This window comes from Nicotiana tabacum, chromosome 17 (genome assembly GCF_000715075.1).
Source record: "Nicotiana tabacum cultivar K326 chromosome 17, ASM71507v2, whole genome shotgun sequence".
NCBI lineage: Eukaryota > Viridiplantae > Streptophyta > Magnoliopsida > Solanales > Solanaceae > Nicotiana > Nicotiana tabacum.
In genome coordinates, this window is record NC_134096.1 from 113,622,897 (window position 1) to 113,647,515 (window position 24,619).

General features: G+C 39.0%; 1 protein-coding gene across 1 annotated transcript; it reads left to right on the forward strand.

Annotated features, from left to right (window-relative positions):
* The first annotated feature begins 1,191 nt into the window (after positions 1-1,191).
* LOC107779621 (E3 ubiquitin-protein ligase AIRP2) lies at positions 1,192-6,417 on the forward strand. Its single transcript, XM_016600077.2, has 5 exons — positions 1,192-1,517; positions 2,786-2,936; positions 3,039-3,105; positions 3,208-3,442; positions 5,825-6,417. Exons 1-5 carry the CDS (start codon positions 1,414-1,416, stop codon positions 6,033-6,035), a joined length of 768 nt encoding a protein of 255 aa, XP_016455563.1. The 5' UTR covers positions 1,192-1,413; the 3' UTR covers positions 6,036-6,417.
* The last annotated feature ends 18,202 nt before the right edge of the window (positions 6,418-24,619 follow it).

Sequence of the window (24,619 nt, forward strand, 5' to 3'; positions counted from 1 at the left end):
TCACCATACGGAGCTGTTGGAATCATCACAATTCTATTCCGGAGTCATTTGTACATAATTCGATATCCGGTCACTATTTGAACTTAAACTTCAAATTTTTCGTCAAAATTCCATATCTCGGGCTAGGGACTTCGAAATTTGATTCCGGGTATACGCCCAAGTCCCAATTCACGATACGGACCTATCGGAACTGTCAAAACACTGATCCGAGTTCGTTTGCTCAAAATATTGACCAAAGTCAACTCAGTTGTGTTTTAAGCATCTAATTCACATTTTAATCCATTTTTCACCTGAAAACTTTTCGAATTTTTTTTTACGGACTGCACACGCAAGTCGAGTAATGATAAATAGTGCTTAGATTATATAATTAATCATTAAATTTAAAGATGACATTTTTGGGTCATCACACTTAGACAAGCTCATTTAACCATAGCAGTATAGCATGTTTATTTTCTATATTATTTTAGTTCTTCAAATCCAATATTACTCTACTTTAGTTTTTGACTCCTGAAACAAATTTTCATTCTTAAAAGTGGCAAAGTTGCATAAAGTATTTTCTAATAAGTTGTAAAATATCAAATAAGTTTGTAATACAAAATGGTATATTATCTCTAATTTCAATTTAAAATCTAATTTAAGAAGTACTTCAAATTTAAAAGTTCACTTTATTCTAAAAAAACAATATAACTTTCAAATATATTTCCATTTTTAACTTTAAATACGTTTTGTTTCAAATTTCAGTTACATATTGTCTCATTCGGTGACACAGTTCATAGACGGATTAAAAAGGTAAAAGGATTGCTGCTCGGTCCATAATAAATAACTTTTTAATATTTAACACGCTCCTTAAAAAAATATTAACTATTAGAAAAAAAAATATTTTAATTAAATTACCCTTAATTAAAATTAGTATATTATAATAAGTGCAAAGTTTTAAAAACTAAAATTAATTCCTTATTTATTGATTATATAAAAGTTCAAATTAAAAAAACAAAAAAAAAGAGACAGTAGGGAGTAGCATTTTAAAGGTTCGCCGAGTTCACATTGAAGTCAGTGCTAGTGGTCCATTATCTTTACTTAAAATTCCAAATTTGCCCTTCATATATTTACTTTTCAATCCTCATCGGGTGTCAGCAGCTTAAGTCCACGTGTCCTCTAATAACAACAACTCCCCCATTTTCTCTTTCTTCCGCTGCACAGCAAGTAGTTTAGTTAAAGAAGAAGAGAATAGAAGAGCCCAGGATTCTGTATCAGAGTCGTCACAATTTGGGAAAAATCAATATCCGAAGAATCTCTTTCAACTTAGAGAATTAAGAAAAAGGGATTGTAGAGAAGTGGATTAGTAGTGATGATAAAGGCTGTTTGGTTGTGAGTATTATAATAATTCTATTTATTCATTTTTGGGTGGGATTAATGAATAGGGGAGGAATAGGAATAGGAATAGGAGGGCCAATGCGAAGGTCGTTTAAGGATTCTCTCAAAGTTCTTGAAGCTGATATTCAGCATGCTAATACTCTGTAAGTCCTACTTCCTTTTTAAAAAAAACCATATTTTTTTCATTCTTCTTTTCTTGCTCTGCTCATCCATTTTTGTTGTTGTTTTCTAGAATTTACTGCCATATCCGTAAAACCCTTTTGTTCTTATTTTCCCTTTTCTCTTTCTTCTTCCCCTTCTTCTTCTTCTTCTTCTTCTTCTCACTCTTTGTAATGTCTGTTGGAAACATCCGCTCTATCTTCGTTAGGCAGGGTTGAGGGCCTCCGTACGATGGGGTGTGGGAATATACTGGGTTTGTTGTTGTTGTATAGGATTTTTATGGTTCCACCCCATTTTCAAGCCTACTTTTATTTTTCCCTTTTCTTTTGATATTTCGGTTCTCAAGTGTTTTTTTTTTTTTTTTTTTTTTTGCTGTCATATTTTGTTCAGAATGATTTTTTCTGATATGGGTTTTTGTTTCTTGTTAAAAATTTTTGAAGCTTCATTGCTTTTTTATTTTTATTTCTGACATTATTTGATTTTTCCCCCTTTTGTTTTTGCTTCCTATATGTTCTTTAGTTCTGTGGTTAGATTTGCTAAGATGTTGTGGCAGTGATGACACGTGTTTGCCCTTTTGCTTTTCCTTTATTTTATTTTATTTTAAAACTGTGTTTAGAAGTGTAGCGCATTTGATTAAGGTATGGTTGTTATCAATGTTGGTTTGGAGTTCACTTCTTTGATTGCTTCAAACAGAGATAAAGGTATCATTTTTAATGCTAATCTGATGCTTAGCTTGTAAAAGCCTCTAAACTCTATTATATTATTATGATTATGTAGCCTTTGTTTATGATTCCAAGGCCTACCTTCATCTTAACTTTATCCATTATGGTACCTGCTGCAAGGGAATTCTGCTGGTTTTTTTGGGTTGGGGGGTGGTGGTGTTATGGGGATTGGAGTTGCAGATTTGTGTAGTCAAATTACGTTGATAGTGTAAAGAGTCTAATAAGTTAAATCCATTTGTGTGAAGTTGTTTCTGTCGTTGAAAATTAAATTGTTGCAATGTGGTTACATAGCTAAACAATGGCAGAAGGAAGTAAATTGTTGCATTCTGCATTTTCCTCATTTCAATTTTTCCATTTTCTTTTTCTCCCATCCCTTCCTTTATTTAGTGGGTTTTGTAAATCGGTTACGTTGGTAGACTTTTCTTTGTTTTGTCTGGTGAACATGTTTGTCTGGAAATGGTAATTCAGTGTTTGTTTGGTCCTTCTTGGTTTTGTCATTTAGAATCTGATTGTTGGAATTTGGGGTGCAGTGCATCCGACTTTTCCAGAGAGTACGATGGAGCTTGCCTACAGATGCGAATGTCCTACAGTCCAGCTGCGCACCTTTTCCTTTTCTTAGTGCAATGGACTGATTGCCACCTTGCTGGTGCCCTTGGATTGTTGCGAATTCTAATTTACAAGGTCTGCGTTTCCTGTTCATGCATTGCTAAACCCCTCTATTTCAAGCTGTTTTTCGTGTGCAATAACCGTGACATTGGATCACTCTCTTGTTCCTTGCTTTAGGTTTATGTTGATGGCACCACAACCATGTCAACTCATGAAAGGAAAGCAAGCATTAGGGAGTTCTATGGTGAGTTTCTACATTTTCCTTCATTTGATACAAACATGTATACTCTTAAGATAAATTAGCTGTGCTGGATAATGGTTGCGAATAATCATTAATCTTGTGCAGCTGTTATTTATCCCTCCTTACTTCAACTTGAAAGAGGTGTTACGGATTCAGAAGACAAAAAGCAAAAAGCAGTTTGCTCAGAGAGATACAGGAGAAGAGATGATGAGGATTACAGACAGTCTTCTGACTCGGACATTGAAAGGGAAGATGAATGTGGAATCTGCATGGAAATGAACAGCAAAATTGTCCTACCCAAATGCAATCACGCCCTGTGCTTGAAATGCTATCATGAATGGTATGTTACATGTGCAGTTTGTGTGAGTTAGAAGCTTCCTGTTAAGTTTAAATAATAGATTTTATAGTCAGTTCTCGAGTATGGAGGCATTTTGTGCTACTTCTAAGAACATTAACTCTCCCATACTAAGCCACCCCCACAGTTAAATTCAAGAAAATTCCTTCTGGAAAAGGAAGACATTGTCACTGCTGGAGAAACTAGATGACCATAAGAAATTTAAGTATCTCTGAAGAGAAACACTATATCAGTACTCATTTTATACCCCTTCTATGTATATATATAAATGCTTATGTAACAGCCACCAAGTGCTTTTTGGTGTGAAAGTCCTGTGGGTGGTCCCGTTTTTTGGTAGTCTGGGGCTATCTTTCTCCATTTATCAAGCCAAGCTAGATCAAATACGGCTAAGGCAGGTACAAGTTAATAGCTAGGTCTAGGTTGTTAAAGGGTTAGGTCAGCATTTATTTTTTGTTTGCATGGTAGCCACAGGATTTTAGGATATGCAAGTCTTCTTTTTTAAGCTGATTCTTTTGTACCTTAGTTTTTGAAATACATTATAGAGATGGCATGCTTGGGCAATTTTGTACATCTGTATCTCCCCATCCTTTTGTATGTGTGGCATTTGGTAATTTGACATAATAAAATGTTTTGTAATATCATTCATTAACAATGAACTTATTATAAAACTAAAAAAATCCACTAACCATGAAATCACTGTGGTAATTATAACTAATGATAGATGCTTGCATGGTGGAAGTTTTCCCTCTGTGCGTAACGGCATAGTTTGGTATTGAACATGGTAAGAAGTGATATAGCTTTAAGCTTAGGCTGGTCTGCTTTGTGTGCTTATACATTGCTCTTTATTATTTCCATTTCTTTAATCAAGTGATGCCTGTGTTAAAAAGTGCTCTATCCTAAATTTTTACTGTTATTCAGTTTATTGAGTGAGAGTATTGTCAGTTTTGAGATATGCATCAAACTAGAGGTCATCATCTTAACTATCTGTTTATGAGAAACATCTTGATTCCTTGGTGTGTTTCAATGTTGCAGTCAGAGTGTTTATGATTTTTCTTGCTGACCGTAACTATGCATTATCTGAGAAGCTGGATCACTGCAGTACTGTGTTTTAGTGTCTTATTTTGAATATACTGCTCCGAGTTATTTTACGACCCTGCACCCAGGGAGAAGGTTACCTAATAAATAGGACCAAATGGAAATATTGATGGATTAAAATGAAAAGAGGCAGACCTTCTAAACTGAGGTTCTAACTGAATATAATTTCAGTGACCTTTGCTAAGGAATAGACCTATTTTTTTTGCCTTTGTTTTTGGATCTAAGTTCGCGTTCTTGCTGGTGACAAATTCTTTACAATGTCGAAATCCTGCAGTGACCTAGATATGCTGCTATTCCGCAGACTCCAAGGGGCTAATTTGCAAGAGCGCACACACACGTTGCTCCTGGAACTAGTTTCCTAGTCCTTGTAAATATGCTTCTTCCCACTTAATGAATGTTTAGAATTGTCAATGATAATTTGTAAAGATATCTCTAGAGTCTTAGGTTGCTGCCGTTTCATGGGGAACTGTTTCTTAGGAAAAGTGAGATAACAGGTTTCCCTGGTCCTATGAAGTATTAGAGGCATAAAGTTTCTGCTGGATATAAGTTGCTCCACCATTCACTTACCTCGGAGTGGAGTAAATAAGGTCCTGCTGCTATATCATATTTTCTCTCTGCATTTCTGAAACCATGTCCTTCCATTTTCTCTTCCCCCCCTCCCCAAACCCCTCCAACCCCTATTTCTCTCTATTTGTCAAGAGTGGAGGAAAGTTTTCCCATTCCTTCATTCTCAACCTGGATGATCTATTCTTCAGTGCTCACCTCTTAGGCTAAGTAGTATTGCCTTCCCAATGGGATTTTCCATCCGATATTTTCCTTTTAAGTGGAGTTCGCATTTCAATCAGCCGGGTGCCTTTGGATATTCTTATTAATCTAGGAAAACCATTATCTCCTATGTTCTATTTTCTATTTGACACTTTCCTTTTTAGTTTTTTGAACACTTTTCTATATTTAGAAACAATCCAATTTTAAACTTCCTATTATATCCTCACTGACATGATTTTACAGGCTCAGAAATGTCATGGAATGTTTAATTTCACAAGTTTCAAGTCTTTTTCTCTTTTTAAATTTCGTGTCCAATCAAATACCTTAACATGTAATGAAACGGGAGGAGTACTATATACTGGCTGCTTCAACTAGGAAATTGTACTTTTATTACTCTACAAAAAATGTACATTCAGCATTATATCTCTCTTCTATAGTGCTAATATTGCTTGTCCAATTACTTACATATGAGGTATAATAAGAATGATCTAATACAACACATTGCAGGCGTTCAAGGTCACAATCATGCCCCTTCTGCCGTGATAGCCTTAAAAGGGTAAACTCCGGGGACCTGTGGGTATACATGGACAACAAAGACGTCGCGGACATGACGACGATAACAAGGGAGAACCTTAGAAGGCTATTCATGTATATAGAGAAGTTACCCTTGATCGTGCCGGATAATGTTTTTGACCACTATGATACTCACATAAGGTAGAGGAGCAGTGCCCTACTGATATGGTCTGTGGGATTGAATCATACTAAGGATTAAGAAATCGGTTGCACTAGATTTAGAAATGCAGGTGGACTACTTTCCACCTGAATTAGTAGAACCCGACCGCATCAGTGTGGTGCAGGGGTTGAAGCTAAGTTAGATTAGCTTGAAAAAGGAGCTTTTTAATTGCATCTCCTAATTTGTACATGCCTGTACAGTTCCGGTTTACTTGTTGGAAGCGCAGTACCCCCCTTTCGTTGTTTGTGTTCTCATCTTCAATTATGCGAGGAACACCATCATTTGTTGCTTTGTTAACTGCAGAGTTTTATGGTTGTAACCTAATTTGCCTTCAAAATATATAATATATGATATATTTAACTGCCAATTTATAATTTCCTTTTCTTGCAAGCATTTTGAAGGATATAGCTGATACGTTTTGCCCAAGGACAAGAGATGGTTCAGAAAATGTGAAAATATTTTGATATTTCAACATATACTGTAGAAAAAACTTGCAAAGGTATCTTTTGTTTTTTTCGTCCCCATTACAGAACCAAACTTCACACACAATTTCTTAGGTACAAAGAATTTATTGACCATTTGTCTAACTATGAAGGTCGAATTATATATTTTGTCAACAAAACATATCGATTACAGTCTCACAAGTGGGGTATGAGGAGGGTAATATGTATCATTACCTTACCCTGTGAAGGTGGAGAGGTCGTTTTTGGAGACCATTGGCTCAAGGACAAAATGAAAATGAGCAGTATCAACACGTACTCAAGCAGTAACAACAGTGATATAGTACAATAATTGAAGCGAAAGAAATAGACAAAATGAAAATGAGCAGTATTACCAAGCACTCAATCAGTAACAACAGTGATATAGTACAATAATTGAAGTGAAAGAAATAGCAGGTGGACTATAATTCCACAAACAAAAATGCAAGGCTAATACCTTCATGGCAAAGGAATACATCAAAAGAATTTCACTTTTGATGTTTAAATGCCAATTTAATAAACACATCAGTAATGTTTATTTTATACTAGCATTTATCTCTAATTAATATTCTTTAATTTTATCTATTACTATGATAAATTGACACAGTTAAAGTGTAAATATTGACACAGACATTAATTTTTCCCTCTAAAGTTAAAGTCCTAGTGAAAGACAGGTCACGTGCATGAAAAATAGAATATGAGCTCGTGTAATAAAAGAAGAATCGCAAAATTCAGAAGACAACTATTTAGCATATACTTTAAAAACTAGTATTAGCACCCGTGCGGATGCGCGGACATTAATCATGTCAAATATTTAATTTATTTGGATTATATGTAAATAATCTTATAATTTAAACTTTCTCGGTAATATAGATAATCATTGAATATTAATAAAAACACTACATGAAAAAGTTTAATCATTTTTTCTATTTTTTATTTTTGATACCATTCTCGCCGGTGTCATTGGATCCTAAAAATAGTCGGGAAGTAAAATAATAACTCATATTTATGGCAAAATAATCAAATGTTGAGACTATGAATGACTATTTGGATACGACTTGACTCTTTTACTATTACTGGAACTCTTATTTGATGTGTTGGTATCTCTTAAAAAATATTTCTTTTTTAAAATTTAAGTTTTTAAAACTTTATTTTTCAATAATAATTTTTTTTAATAATAATGTAAGTAAAAATATTATCCTCAATTCAAAACTCATTTTAGATGGCTATCTAAAAATTTAAAAAATTCTTTAGCCAGTGAAATGTTTTTTCCCAGTATGACTCCATTTTGATATTTGACATTAACTATGTTAAATATCTGAGTTATTTGAATTATATGTAAATAACCTTAAAATTTAAACCTTCAAAATAATTATAGATAATCGTTAGATATTAATTAAGAAATACTACATAAAAAAACTAACATTTTCTCAAATCTCGTAGCGATAATTTTATTTTAGCACTATTCTCATTGGTGTCATTGGAACCTAAAAATAGCCACAAAGCGAAATAATAACTCATATTTATGGCAAAGCACAAAGGTTGACACAATATAAACGATTCTTTGATTACAACGTGACTCTTATACTACGACTTGAGCTCTTATTTGGTATGGTATTATCTTTCAAAAAATATTTCTATTTTAATATTTTAATTTTTAAAACTTTATATATATTTTAATAATGATTATCTTTATAATGATGCAAGTGAAGATATTATTACCCTTAATTTAAAATTCACTTCAATCGGCTATCTAAAAATTTAAATGATTCTTTGGCCGGAAAAACTTTATTTCAGTATGACTCCATTTTAAGTTTATCGATATCTCTAGCCACATATTTTGAATTTTTAATATCGTATATATACAAAAACATTATTCTTTGAATCATTAAATGTTAAATTAGTTGATTGTTACTATATAACATTGCATATATTGTCTTAAAATTGTCAAGTAGTTTATTTTTCGACACCATACTTGGCTTAACCTTAATCCAAATGTGATGACCCAAACTGTCATCTTTAAATTTAATAAGTAATTCTGTGTTCTAAGACCTCGAAAAGCACTAATTATCATTTTTCGACTTGCGTGCGCAGTCCGTACAATTTTTCGAAAAGTTTTCATGTGAAAAATGGATTAAAAATGTGAAATGGAGTTTTAAAACTCAACTGAGTTGACTTTGGTCAATATTTTGAGCAAACGGACTCGGATCAGTATTTTGACAATTCCGGTAGGTCTGTATAATGATTTGGGACTTGGGTGTAGGCCCGAAATCGAATTCCGAGGTCCCTAGCCCGAGATATGGAATTTTGATAAAAAATTAAAAGCTTGAAAGCTTAATAATTTTTTTAAGAAATTACTGATGTTGGATTTATTGACACCGGGTCCGTATTTTGATTTCGGAGCCCGATATAGGTCCACTATAATATTTATGACTTGTCTGCCGACTTTGGTGAGAATCAGAGTTGATTTGACGTGATTCAGACGTCCGGTTGTGAAAATATAAGTTTTAAAGTTTTCTTAAAAATTTCTTTTGATTTGGTGTCCGATTCGTAGTTCTAGGTGTTATTTTGGCGATTTGATCGCGCGAGCAAGTTCGTATGATGTTTTAGGACTTGTGTGCATGTTTGGTTCGGAGCCCTGAGGGCTCGAGTGAGTTTCAGATAGGCTACGAGATGATTTTGAACTTAAAAAATCTGGTTTTTGAGCTTCTGCTGTCATCTGGTGCATTGTGCTTCGCGATCGCGAAGCCATTCCTGCGATCGCGAAGAGGAAATTGTAAGTAGTGAGTTTTACCCTTCGCGCTCGCGAAGATAGGCACGCGATCGCGGAAGGTAAACTCCCAGTGCACTGCGAACGCAAGGGACAAGCTGTGATCGCGAAGCTAGGCACGTCAATTGTGCTACGCAATCGCACAAGTAAGTACGCGATCGCGTAAGGCTGAGAAAAGGTACTTCGTGATCGCATAACCATTTACGCGATCGCGTAGAGTTAAAAGTCTGGACAACCAAAATGTGTTTCGCGATCGCGAAGAGTAAAATAAACTTGGGCAAAGTTGTTCTACGCGATCGCGAACGAATTTCCGCGATCGCGATGAATAAAAATCTGAGAAACAGAACTTAAGTTATGGAAATGGGGTTTCGACCCATTTTCAATCATTTCCAATTTTTGAGCTCGGGTAAGGCGATTCTTGGGCGATTTTCACAGGAAAATATTGGGGTAAGTGTTCCTTATCCTATATTGATTATATTTCATGATTTCATACTCGTTTATATCATGAATCCGTAAATTTATGGAAGAAAAATCAGATTTTTATAAAATCTTACAAAAATAAAAATTTAAGATTTGAAGGTTCATTTGATATCGGAATTGGATAATTTTTATATGATTGAACTCGTAGCGGAACGGGTATTTGGATTTTGCAAGTTTTTTTGGGATTTGAGACGTGGGTCCCATTGTCGAATATTTAAATGAATTTCGGATTTTTATCCGAAAAATTAATAAATTCATATGGAATTAATTCCTATGATTCGTATTGAGTATATAGAATTGTTTGTGAATAGATTTGAAGCTCTCCTATTCTTTGTCAAATATTAATCCTTGAATTCTTGCATTAATTGTTACATGCTATTTGAATTATGTGTCTTAATTGTTATTTGATATTTAGCATATTAAATATTAAACTGCCTATTTTCTCTCTGATTTCCATAATAACTTGCTATTTATCATTGTTTGTTTCATAATTAAATCATAATTATTGTATGTTTGTTGTCTTATAATTTTATAATAATTGTTGCATTTATTGGAGAAATTTCTTCTGTAAGAATTGGTAAATGAATATATTGGAGGAGTGGATTGCACGCCGCAACAACATTGAATTGGTAAATGTATATATATATTGGAGGAGCGGGTTGCACCCCGCAACAAAATTGATCGAAATGAATATATTGGAGGATCTGGTTGCACGCCGCAACAAACTTATTAAAAAATCCATATTGGAGGACCGGGTTGCATGCCGCAACAGACTTATTAAAAAAGTCCATATTGGAGGATCGGGTTACACGTCACAATAGACTTATTAAAAAGTCCATATTGGAGGATCGGGTTGCACGCCGCAATAGACTTATTAAAAAAGTCCATATTGGAGGATCGAGTTGCACGCCACAACAGACTTATTAAAAAAGTCCATATTAGAGGATCGGGTTGCACACCGCAACTGACTTATTAAAAAGTTCATATTGGAGTATCGGGTTGTACTCCGCAACAGACTTATTAAAAAAGTCCATATTGTAGGATCGGGTTGCACGCCGCAATAGACTTATTAAAAAAGTCCATATTGGAGGATCGGGTTGCACGCCGCACGCAACAGACTTATTAAAAATTCCATATTGGAGGATCGGGTTGCACGCCGCAACAGACTTATTAAAAAAGTCCATATTGGAGGATCGGGTTGCACACCGCAACAGATTTATTAAAAAGTATATTGGAGGATCGTGTTGCACGCCGCAACAGACTTATTAAAAAGTCCATATTGGAGGATCGAGTTGCACGCCGCAACAGACTTATTAAAAGTCCATATTGGAGGATCGGGTTGCACGCCGCAACTGACTTATTAAAAGTCAATATTTGGGGGATCGGATTGCACGCCACAACAGACTTATTAAAAGTCAATATTTGGGGAATCGGATTGCATGCCGCAATAGACTTATTTAAAAGTCAATATTGGGGAATCAGATTGCACGCCGCTACAGACTTATTTAAAAGTCTATATATACTTGATTGAAATAAATATATGACAAACTTGATTAAAAGGAATATATTGGAAGAGCGGGTTGCACGCTGCAAAAGAATTGAATGTGAATATATTGTGAGAGCGGGTTGCACGCTGCAACAGAATTGATGGAAATGATAATTGGTTATGACTGCTGAATTAGCTTCAATTATTATAAATGAGTTACCTGATTTATTTCTATTATTTGGTGTTGTTACTAATATTGCGTACAGGTTAATGTAAGTGAACCGCCTTAGCCTCGTCACTACTTCGTCAAGGTTAGGCTCAGCACTTACCAGTACATGTGGTCGGTTGTACTGATACTACACTCTGCACTTCTTGTGCAGATTTTGGAGTTGGTCCCAACGGCGTACCATAAACTTGCTCGGATTTTAGCTACTCAGAGGAGACTTGAGGTATAATTGCATGGCGTTCGCAGTTCTGAAGTCCCCGTCTACTTTACTTTAGTTGTGTGTTTGTTTTCAGACAACTTTATTTTATTCAAATCTTTATTTTTATTATTCTAGAAGCTCGTGCACTTGTGACATCAATTCTGAGATGGTATTTAGACAGCGTTGTTTTTAAGGATTATTCACTACATTTCAGACTTTACTTCCGCATTTGTTTCTTTATTATTAATAAATTTAAAAATTGTTTTAAAAATGAATAATATTATTCTAACGTTGGCTTGCCTAGCAAGTGAAATGTTAGGCGCCATCACGGTCCGAAAGTGAGAATTTCGGGTCGTGATAGTTGGTATCAGAGTACTAGGTTACATAGGTCTCACGAGTCATGAGCAAGCTTAGTAGAGTCTGAAGGATATGTACGGAGACGTCTGTACTTATCTTCCAGAGGCTACAGAGTTTAGGAATAATTCTACTTCTTTAATTCCTTATCGTGCGTCATTGATTTATCTTGAAACATATATCTCATATTCCTTTGTATCCACTCGTATATGACATTACGCACTAGGTATCAGTTGTGCGTCGACGGTTCGTGATGCCGCAGATGGACTACGAGATAGCCAAAAATGATCAACATTGCCTCAACGTGTGGTACCAACTAAAGATGCGGACGTATTGAGAGATCAACCAGTGAATCATGTGAGGGGTGAAACGGACCTTGGCATCTGGTTGATTTATACGAGCTGTGAAGGTTAATACTGTGGATCATCGGACATGGTTACCTATGACATCGCGCTGAGTGGGGGAGTCTACTATAAATGGATGGATTGCGGGGTCATGTGTTATATTAGTTTTGGCCTGAAATGTATATATGTGGTACTGAAAGGTTCTCCAAAATTTATAGATGTTTAAGACCTGAGATTTTGTAGAGGACAAGGTTAGGACTTGCGGGTATGTCCGCCTACTTAATAATACTATACTTTAGTACCAAAGGAGTTAGAGAAATAACTTTAATTTTCAGAAATTCTACTCAGCGTGGACGTTATAGTTGCGGATTTTGGGGTGCTTCGGAGGAAGTACAGTGGTTGACGAGATTTTGGACCAAGATTTGTCTGTATGGAGCTCTACTTTTGTGATTGTTGTGTATAAATAAGGGTGTTAAGAAATGGGTCAGCTCAACAGTGTTGAGCCAGCATAACAAAAGAATAAATTGGCCTAGAGAGAGATAATTCTCCACAAGTGTCTTTGGCAAGCCTATGAAGAGGGCAGACCAGCCAATGCAACACCGCCCACTTGGCTCAGTTCTCAGAAACGCTTTTGAAAGAGTTTGTTCCCGGACTCTCTGTAATGCTTGACGCATAGGTTTTGAACGGCTGCGTCAGGATACCATGACGGTGTCATAATATGCCATCAAGTTCAATTAGGTAGCCCGTCATATTCCTACTTTGCTTCCTACAGCCAGAAAGCGAGTCCACAGACTTATTAAAGGACTCAATTATAATCGTAAAATTTTATACGACTAGGGAGCTACAGGCTGATACTTCATTTTCGCTAGTGGTAGAAATTGCCAAGATATTAGAACGTGTTCGGGATGAGGAACAAGGAAACTAAGGAGACCAAGACGTCTCGAGGTTCTGGGGGATTCGGTGGATTCTACTCTGCAAGTATAAATCATTATGGTGGGGGGCTCGGGCAGTCGGCCAGCCCATTCCGCACATCGGATTACTCGGGGTGCTCTATTAAGTTCTTTTAATGCACCACCGACATGAGTTTCCTACAATGGTTATTCCAGTTATCTGGCACAGACTCAATATGAGCAGCCAAACCCGCAAAGGGGTTGTTATGAATACAGTGATACTAGGCACATCATGAAAAAAACAAAATTGTCCCAAACTTGGGAGAGGCATATTTCATCAAAGCACTCAGGCTACGTGCCCCATTGAAGTTACTACACCACCCACACGACCAGTTAGGGGTGAAGGACAAATGGGTAGAATGCGTCCTAGAGGTGGAGACCCAACCGTTGTTATATTTGTTTTATGGAATGGCGGAGATCGTTACATCAGATGGTGTCGTTATAGGTACGACCTCGATTTAAAATAAAGGAATAATTTTCTTAACTTGATTTGGTTCTGAGTATCAAGACGAGTCCTCCTATTGTGCTCCACTTATGAGTGAGCTTCGTAATTCTATAATCTACTTATGTGTTTACTCCTGTTGGGAGGTTTTATAGAGATAACTATGCCTATCATTCCATGTTGGTCTCTAATTAGAGCTGTGAGGCTAAAAGTGGCTTTCTGTTACTCATTTCGGTAAGTTTTGATGTAATTTACAGATAATTAATTACAAATTGTGAATTATATGCCCTACCAGTGTGGGGTTCATTATGTGTTGTGATTTTGTTTAACGAAAATTATTTAAAAGGAGAAAATGGAAAGTTTCGATTGGCAAGATGTGCATATTACTTGTGATTTAGAACTGAGGCTGAGGTCCTCACATTTTAAAATAAATTGATATGTTTAAACCGGGCTATGAGCTGCGGTGGAAGTTATATAAGGACGAGATCCTTGTGATAAAAATTCTTGTGTTTAAATTCTCCCTTGTGAAATTAAATTTGTGCTATAGTACTAATAGGGAGTCATGCCTGCTAGGCTTATTTGAAAATTTTTGTATGAAATTCTCTGTGCATACTTGCCAAATTCGTGTTGTAATATTGAGTTGTAACCTATGAGGTAGGTGCCCGCCTAGGTGGCGTTAAATGTGACTCGTTAATTCGGGTAAATAATTATGAGGTTTTCATTCCTCGCATCTCGTTATTAGTATTGTGAAGGTTTGAAACGAGATTTTTGTTAACATGAAGTTAATTGACGTTCCAGTAATTGATTATGAACAACTATTAAGACCAGATTGACCCAAAAGGGTGCCCCATTTAGATGGTCAGACGAGTGTGAGTTGAGCTTTCAGAAGCTCAAGACTGCTTTGACTACGACGCCAGTGTTGGTATTACCCATAGGTTCAGGATCTTATATGGTGTATTGTGATGCATCTCACATTGGTCTTGGTGCAGTATTAATGCAAGATGGCAAGGTGATTGCATATGCGTCGCGGCAGTTGAAAGTTCACGAGAAGAATTATCATGTTCTTGACTTAGAACTGGCAGCCATTGTTCACACGCTGAAGATTTGGAGGCATTACCTCTACGGTGTCTCGTGTGAGGTATTTACTGATCATCGTAGCCTTCAGTACCTATTCAATCAAAAAGATCTTAATTTGAGGTAGAGAAGATGGTTAGAGTTGTTGAAAGACTATGATATCACCATTTTGTATCACCCCGGAAAGGCCAATGTGGTGGACGGTGCTTTGAGTAGAAAGGGTGTGAGTATGGGCAGTCTTGCATATATTCCGGTTGGTGAGAGGCCATTAGCTACAGATGTTGGTTAATCAGCTCATGAGGTTAGATGTTTCAGAACCCAATCGGGTTCTAGCTTGCACAGTCGCTCCGTCTTCTTTATATGAGCGCATCAGAGAGAGGAAGTATGATGATCCTCGTTTACTTGTCCTTAAGGACACGGTGCGACACGGTGATGCCAAACAGGTTGTTGTGGGGGAAGATGGAGTTCTGCGAATGCAGGGTCGTATTTGTGTGCCTAATGTGGATGGGCTTCGTGAATTAATTCTTGAAGAGGCACACAATTCCAGGTATTCTATTCATCCATGTACCGCCAAAATGTATCAAGATTTGCGGCAACATTATTGGTGGAGGAGAACGAAAAAGGATATAGTTGCATATGTAGCTCGGTGTCTGAATTATCAGCAAGTTAAGTATGAGCATCAGAGACCTGGTGGTTTGCTTCAGAAGTTAGAAATTCCTGAATGGAAATGGGAGTGTATCACTATGGATTTTGTTGTTGGACTCCCACGGACTCAGAGAAAATTTGATGCAGTTTGGGTCATTGTGGATAGGTTGACCAAGTCAGCACATTTCATTCCAGTGGCAGTTACCTATTCTTCAGAAAGGTTAGCTGAAATTTACATTCGTGAGATTGTCTGCCTTTATGGTGTGCCCGTGTCGATTATTTCAGATCGAGGTATGCAGTTTAACTCACACATCTGGAGAGCTGTACATCGTGAGTTAGGCACGCAGGTTGAGTTGAGTACAACATTTCATCCACAGACAGACGGACAGTCAGAGCACATCATTCAGATATTGGAAGATATGCTTCGCGCTTGTGTTATGGACTTTGGGGGTTCTTGGGATCAATTCTTGCCACTTGCTAAGTTTGCTTATAATAATAGCTACCAGTCAAGCATTCAGATGGCTCCATATGAGGCATTGTACGGAAGGCGATGTCGTTCGCCAGTTGGCTGGTTTGAACCAGGAGAGGCTCAGTTGTTGGGTACCGATTTGGTACAGGATGCCTTGGATAAGGTCAAAGTTATTCAAGATCGACTTCGCATAGCTCAGTCTAGGCAAAAGAGTTATGCCGATCGTAAAGTTTGTGATATTGCATTCATGGTTGGAGAAAGAATATTGCTCCGGGTTTCACCTATGAAAGGTGTAATGAGGTTCGGAAAGAAGGGCAGGTTGAGCCCTAGGTATATCGGACCCTTTGAAATTCTTAAAAGGGTGGGTGAAGTAGCCTACAGGCTTGTATTACCACCTAGTTTATCAGCGGTTCATCCGGTGTTTCATGTTTCTATGCTCCGAAAATATCATGGTGATTCGTCCCATGTGTTAGATTTTAGCTCAGTCCAATTGGCCAAAGATTTGACTTACGAGGAGGAGCCGGTGGCTATTCTAGCCCGGCAGGTCCGGCAGTTGAGGTCTAAGAGTTATCGTTCAGTTCGAGTGCACTGGAGAGGTCAGCCGGTAGAGGCATCTACCTGGGAGTCCGAGTCATATATGCTGAGTAAATATCCACACCTTTTCTCCAGCACATGTACTTTTTCTAACTCCGTTCGAGGACGAACATTTATTTTAGAGGTGGAGAATGTGATGACCCAAAATGTCATCTTTACACTTAATAAGTAATTCTGTGTTCTAAGACTTCGAAAAGCACTAATTATCATTCCTCGACTTGCGTGCGCAGTCCGTATAATTTTTCGAAAAGTTTTCATGTGAAAAATGGATTAAAATGTGAAATGGAGATTTAAAACTCAACTGAGTTGACTTTGGTCAATATTTTGAGCAAACATACTCGGATCAGTATTTTAACAATTCTGGTAGGTCCGTATAGTGATTTGGGACTTCGGCGTATGCCCGGAATCGAATTTTGAGGTTCCTAGCCCGAGATATGGAATTTTGATAAAAAATTAAAAGCTTGAAAGCTTAATGATTTTTTAAGAAATTACTGATGTTGGATTTATTGACACCGGGTCCGTATTTTGGTTTCGGAGCCCGATATAGGTCCACTATAATATTTATGACTTGTCTGCCGAATTTGGTGAGAATCAGAGTTGATTTGACGTGATTCAGACGTCCGGTTGTGAAAATATAAGTTTTAAAGTTTTCTTAAAAATTTCTTTTGATTTGGTGTCCGATTCGTAGTTCTAGGTGTTATTTTGGCGATTTGATCGCGCGAGCAAGTTTGTATGATGTTTTAGGATTTGTGTGCATGTTTGGTTCGGAGCCTCGAGGGCACGGGTGAGTTTCAGATAGGCTACGGGATGATTTTGAACTTAAAAATTCTGGTTTTTGAGCTTCTGCTGTCATCTGGTGCATTGTGCTTCTCGATCGCGAAGCCATTCCTGCGATCGCGAAGAGGAAATTGTAAGTAGTGAGTTTTACCCTTCGCGTTCGCGAAGATAGGCACGTGATCGCGGAAGGTAAACTCCCAGTGCACTACGAACGCAAGGGACAAGCTGTGATCGCGTAGAAGGAAGGAAGGAAGAAGCTAGGCACGTCAATTGTGCTACGCAATCGCACAAGTAAGTACACGATCGCGTAAGGCTAAGAAAAGGTACTCTGCGATCGCATGACCATTTACGCGATCGCGTAGAGTTAAAAGTTTGGACAGCCAAAATATGCTTCGCGATCGCGAAGCCATTCCCGCGATCGCGAAGAGTAAAATGAACCTGGGCAAAGTTGTTCTACGCGATCGCGAACGAATTTCCGGGATCGCGATGAATAAAAATCTGAGAAATAGACCTTAAGTTCTGGAAATCATTTTCAACCATTTCCAATTTTTGAGCTCGGGTAAGGCGATTCTTGGGCGATTTTCACAGGAAAACATTGGGGTAAGTGTTCCTTATCCTATATTGATTATATTTCATGATTCCATACTCATTTATATCATGAATCCGTAAATTTATGGAAGAAAAATCAGATTTGTATCAAATCTTACAAAAACAAAAATTTGAAGGTCCATTTGATATCGGAATTGGATAACTTTTGAATGATTGAACTCGTAGCGGAACGGGTTTTTGGATTTTGTGAGCTTTTCCGGGATTTGAGACGTGGGTCTCATTATCGAATATTTAAATAAATTTCCGATTTTTATCCGAAAAATTAATAAATTCATATGGAATTAATTCCTATGATTCGTATTGAGTATATAGAATTGTTTGTGAATAGATTTGAAGCTTTTGGAGACAAATTTAAAAGGAAAAGCTGTGGTCGAGTACTTGATTGGAATTTGCAAAGCGAGGTAAGTGTAGTAGTTAACCTTGACTTGAGGTAATAGAACCCTTAAATTATTTGTTATGTGAAATGCATGTGAACGACGTATAGGCGAGGTGACGAGTGTCTACACGTCGTCAAGTTAATTGTTTGCCTACTTACTTGAAAAATCATAAATTATTTTAAATCATGAATTAATTATTATAAAAATTATTTCTCTCCTATTCTTTGTCAAATATTAATCCTTGAATTCTTGCATTAATTGTTACATGCTATTTGAATTATGTGTCTTAATTGTGTAACGACCCGGCCGGTCGTTTTGAGAGTAATAGCCTCGATACCTTATTAACTATTTTCCCCATATCTATTTCTACTATTGTGACTTGCCGGGATGATTGGTTTTGAGTTTCGGAGTGTTTTGGGACACTTAGTCCCTAAATGAGAGCTTAAGCCTTAGGATTTGTACCGTAGTCAGAACTATGTGAAGATGACTCTGGAATGGAATTTCATCGGTTCCGTTAGCTCTGTTAGGTGAATTTGGGTATAGGGACGTGTCCAGATTGTGTTTTGGAGGTCCGTAGCTCATTTAGGCTTGAAATGGTGAAAGTTGAATTTTTGAAGTTTTGGGCCGGTAGTGGTATTTTTGATATCGGGGTCGTTTTCCGATTCCGAAAGTTGGAGTAGGTCCGTAATGTTGATTATGACTTGTGCGCAAAATTTGACTTCAATTGGACATGATTTGATAGGTTTCGGCATCGGTTGTAGAATTTTGAAGTTTTAATTTCTTTAAGTTTGAATTGGTGGGTAATTCGTGATTTTAGCATTTGTTTGATGTGATTTAAGAGTTCGACTAAGTTCGTATGGTGTTTTAGGATTGGTTGGTATGTTTGGTCGAGGTCTCAGGGGCCTCGGATGAGTTTCGGATGCTTAACGGATCACATTTGGACTTTGGAAGATAGTAGATTTCTGGTGTTATGTTGTAGGCATTTTCTTCATTGCGGTCGCGAGGGAGTTCTCGCATTCGCGTAAGGTATCTGGTAAGGGCAGCTGAATTACTCTTCGCGTCCGCGATGTCGCTCTCACGTTCGCGAAGGTGTGGAACCTCAAAGCTACGCGTTTGCGACATGGTCCTCGCATTCGCGTAGAAGAACTGGAGGCAGGCGACATTTCGTGCTTCGTGTTCGCGATGGAGATCCCACGTTCGCGAAGGGTCAAGCTGAGTGGTCTTCACGTTCGCGATGGAGGATTTTTGGGCTGAAGTAAATTGTACTTCGCGAACGCGAGGGTATGGCCGCGTTCGCGAAGAAGGACGCGTCTGGGCAGTATTCAAGTTTCCAAAAAATGGGGGTTATGCCATTTTTTATCAAAAACTTGAGTTGGGAGCTCGGATTTTGGATGAGGGATTGAGAGATTTTTAGAGATATCGATTGGGTAATGATTCTTAACTCCTTTATGGTTATATTCCACTAATCTATGCTTGAATTCATCGTTTAATTTTGGATTTGGGGTGAAAAATTAAGAAAAGTCCTTAGGCCGAATTTTGGGGTTTTGATCGAGATTTTGGTATCGTATTTGAACAATTTTGGTACGAGTAAACTCGGGAGTGAATGTGTGTTTGTATTTTGCGACTTTTACTCGATTCCGAGACATGGGCCCCACAGGCGATTTTTGAGTTAATTTCGGAATTTTTGTTAAAATGTTGATTTCATTAATTAGATGAGTCTATTATGGTTGTATTTATGATATGTAATTGCTTTTGGCTAGATTTGGGCCATTCAGAGCCGAATATTCGTGGGAAAGGCATTGTGACCGATTGATTGAGCTTGGTTCGAGGTAAGTGGCTTGCCTAACTTTGTGTGGGGGAAATTCCCTTAAGATTTGAAACTATTGTGATATGCGAGCGCTATCTACGTGAGGTGACGAGTACGTACACGGGCTAGTTGTGGTAAAACCCGATTTTCTTACTGAGCAGCAACATGTTTTCCTGTTATTTTGAGTTATACTATTTTTAATGAGTACAAATTTATTTTATTCTTAATTAAGTTATTCCAATATGTGTAGCTATCATGTTTAGTCTATTACAACATGTCTACGTGTCTTAACTGTTTATGTGAATTATGTGCAGCATGCTTAGTGAATTTCCCGCTCTTTGCCTGACCGGTACCTAGCCTAAATTGTAAATATTTCGTGATGTAGTTATATTTCTATCTTTCGTACTGCATATTTATTTTGGGACTATAGACGTATTTCGGGAGATCCCCCAGCACTGCATATTTAAATTGGGACTACGGACGCATTTCGGGAGATCCCCCTGTCTTGCATATTTATTTTGGGATAATAGACGTATTCCAGGAGATCCCCCAACACTGCATATTTACTTTGGGACTACGGACGTATTTCGAGAGATCCCCCAGCACTGCATATTTACTTTGGGACTACGGACGTATTCCGGGAGATCCCCCTGTACTGCATATTCATTCGGGATTACAGGATGGTATCTCGGAAGATTCCATATTGTGTATACCTTATTATGAGCCTAGGGTTCCCTTGACTGTTAAATTTCTTTGAAAATTTTCTTTAATTGTTTACCATAAAACTTACTTATATATTTTTACTGTTTAATTTATTATATTTTTTCCGGTAGGGCATTGACCTAACCTCGTCACTACTCAACCGAGATTAGGCTTGGCACTTACTAGGTACCGATTGTGGTGTACTCATGCTACTCTCTGCACATGTTTTTCGTGTGCAGATCCAGGTGCACCTTATCAGTCGCACTATCAGTGAGCCGAGACAACTTTGGAGACTTCAAGGTATATCTGCCGCATCCGCAGACCTCGAAGTCCCCTTCTACTCTTTCTCATGTCCATTATTTTCTGTATCTTCCTTGTTAGATTCTGATGTATAGAGACACTAGACTTTTCCTTCTGTAGTTTGTGATTCACGATGTTCTGGGTTTTGGAAATTGTTGTGTAATTTTTGAATAGTTGGTTAAATTTATATTTTTATTTCATTATTCCGCAAAGTGTTAGGCTTACCTAGTTGTAGAGACTAGGTGCCGTCATGACGTCACACGGAGGGGAAATTGGGTCGTGACAAGTTGGTATCATAGCTCTAGGTTCGTAGGTGTCGTGAGTCACAAACCGGTTTATTAGAGTCTCGCGGATCGGTACGGAGACGTCTGTACTTATCTTCGGGAGGCTATGGAACTGTTAGGAAAATTTCATTAGTTTGATTCCCTGTCATGCGAAAATTGTTGACTTCAAAGATTCTAAACTTCTATATTATATTCTCTCACAGATGGTGAGGACACGTACAAGCGGATCTGATGACCAGGTACCCGCGCCCCTGCTAGAGCCGCAAGATGCCGGGGCCGGGGCCGGGGCCGGGGCCGGGATAGAGGCTGAGGACATCCATGTGGTGCAGCTAGAGCACCCGCACGAGCTGCTATAGAAGAGCCCCCAGTAGCTCAAGCTGGAGGGTAGACACCTGAGATACCTGTTGCTGCACCATCCCTCCAGGAGACTCTAGCCCAGTTTCTGAGCATGTTCAGCACCTTAGCTCAGGCTGGATTGATTCCACTTGCTCCTGCCATATCTCAGGCCGGGGGAGGAGCACAGACTCCCATCGTCGGTACTCCAGAGCAGAGGGTTCAGGTCGACCAGGTTCCAGAGGTTATACCAATGCAGCCGGTAGCTCCAGCTCAGCCCGAGGTTAGGGCAGCAGCTTCTGAGGCGGAGCAACTTAGACTTGAGAGGTACAAGAAGTACCACCCACCTACTTTCAGCGGACTAGCTTCAGATGATGCTTCAGGTTTTCTTAAGGAGTGTCATTATATTCTCCGCACTATGGGCATTGTGGAGATGAGTGGGGTTTCTTTCACCGCTTTCCAGCTGAGGGGAGCGACATATCAGTGGTGGCGTGCCTATGAGCTGAGTAGTCCGGACGAGGCAGCCTCACTTACTTGGACTCAATTTTCAGAGATGTTCTTGCGTGTGTTCCCCAGAGCCTCAGGGATGCTTGGCGCACAGAGTTTGAGCAGCTGCGTCAGGGTGCTATGACTATGTCAGAGTATGCAGTCTGTTTCAGTGAGTTAGCTCGCCATGCACCAGCTCTGGTTGCTACAGTCAGAGAGAGGGTTCATCGCTTCATAGAGGGACTCCACCCCAGTATTCGGACCAGTATGGCCAGGGAGTTGGAGATGGACATCACTTATCAGTAGGCAGTGAGCATTGCCAGGAGAGTGGAGGGCATGTTCGCCCGGGATAGAGAGGAGAGAGAGGCCAAGAGGTCTCGAGAGACTGGTCATTATTCAGGAGCTCGTGCATCAGCAACACGCTATGGTAGGGGTTTTGTGAGTCGCCCTATTCATTCAGCTCTTCCAGCAGCCAGCGGTGTTCTAGCTCCTCCTAGACCTCAGGAGCCCTATTATGCACCGCCAGTATCCAGTATGCCTCCTACTCGAGGTGCTATTACCGGCCAGTCCAGCAGGCTAGGTTTGAGTTAGTCTCAACCGCCGCATCCTCCGAGGGGTTGTTTTGAGTGTGGTGACACTCGTCACATGGTTATAGATTGCCCCAGATCCATGAGTGGTGCACCTCCACAGACTTATCAGCCTCCACGTGCTCCATCGGGTCCTCCGGTCATTCTTCCAGCCCCAGCTACCACCCTACCTCCTCAGCCAGCTCGAGGTGGAGGTCGGGGAGGTCGAGACCGCCCTAGAGGGGGATGCCAAGCCAGGTACTATGCCCTTCCAGCCCGTTCAGAGGCCGTTGCTTCATATTCAGTCATCACAGGTATCGTCCCTGTCTGTCATAGGGATGCATCAGTATTATTTGACCCAGGCTCTATGTATTCATATGTGTCTTCTTATTTTGCTCCACATTTGGGGATATCTCGGGATTCTTTGAGTTCCCCTATTTATGTATCTACTCTTGTGGGAGATTCTCTTGTTGTGGACCGCGTGTATCAGTCGTGTTTGATTGCTCTTAGTGGTTTTGAGACTAGAGCCGATTTATTATTGCTCAGCATGGTGGACTTTGATGTTATTTTGGGCATGGACTGGTTGTCGCCCCATTATGTTATTGTTGATTGTCACACTAAAACCGTGACGCTGGCTATGCCAGGTTTACCGCTATTAGAGTGGAGAGGTACCTTAGAGTATACTTCCAGCAGAGTTATTTCTTTTCTTAAAGCTCAACGAATGGTTGAGAAGGGGTGTGACGCGTATCTATCTTATGTGAGAGATGTCAGTATTGATACCCCTACAGTTGAGTCAGTTCCAGTAGTGAGGTACTTTCCAGATGTGTTTCCAGCTGATCTTTCGGGCATGCCGCCCGACAGAGATATTGATTTCGGCATTGATTTATTGCCGGGCACTCAGCCCATATCTATTCCTCCCTACCATATGGCTCCTCCTGAGTTGAAGGAGTTGAAGGAGCAGTTGCATGAGTTGCTTGATAAGGGTTTCATCAGGTCTAGTGTATCACCTTGGGGGTGCTCCTGTCTTATTTGTGAAGAAGAAGGATGGTTTTTTGCGTATGTGTATTGATTACCGCCAGTTGAACAAAGTCACAGTGAACAACAGGTACCCATTGCCTCGTATTGATGATTTATTTGATCAGTTATAGGGTGCAGGGTGTTTTTCAATATTGACTTGCGTTCTGGCTATCATCAGTTGAAGATTCGGGAGCCGGACATCCCGAATACTGCTTTCAGGACCAGATATGGTCACTATGAGTTTCTTGTCATGTCATTTGGGCTGACCAATGCCCAAGCAACCTTTATGCATTTGATGCACAGTGTGTTCCGGCCTTATCTTGATTCCTTTGTCATTGTGTTTATTGACGACATCCTGGTATATTCCCATTCTCGGGAAGATCATGAGCAGCACCTGAGGACCATGCTTCAGACTTTGGTGGAGAAGAGGTTATATGCAAAAAAAAATTAAGTTTGAATTCTGGCTTGATTTAGTGGCATTCTTGGGCCACATAGTGTCTTGTCATGGGATCAAGGTAGATTCGAAGAAGGTGGAGGCAGTGCAGAGTTAGCCTAGACCGTCATCAGCTACGGAGATCCGTAATTTCCTTGGTTTGGCGGGGTATTACCGTCGCTTTGTGGGGGGATTTTCATCCATTGCAGCACCTATGACCAGGCTGACCCAGACGGGTGCTCCGTTCAGGTGGACCGAGGAGTGTGAGGAGAGCTTTCAGAAGCTCAAGACAGCTTTGACTACAACCCCGGTATTAGTATTGCCTACAGGTTCGGGTTCCTACACTGTCTATTATGATGCCTCGAG

What these genes read in the sequence shown, in the direction of transcription:
- LOC107779621 (XM_016600077.2), top strand. Translation starts at nt 1,414, where the DNA reads ATGAATAGGGGAGGAATAGGAATAGGAATAGGAGGGCCAATGCGAAGG. An exon ending in TGCGAATTCTAATTTACAAG is followed by an intron (nt 2,937 to 3,038) that starts GTCTGCGTTTCC and finishes TCCTTGCTTTAG; the next exon opens with GTTTATGTTGATGGCACCAC. An exon ending in TTGAAATGCTATCATGAATG is followed by an intron (nt 3,443 to 5,824) that starts GTATGTTACATG and finishes AACACATTGCAG; the next exon opens with GCGTTCAAGGTCACAATCAT.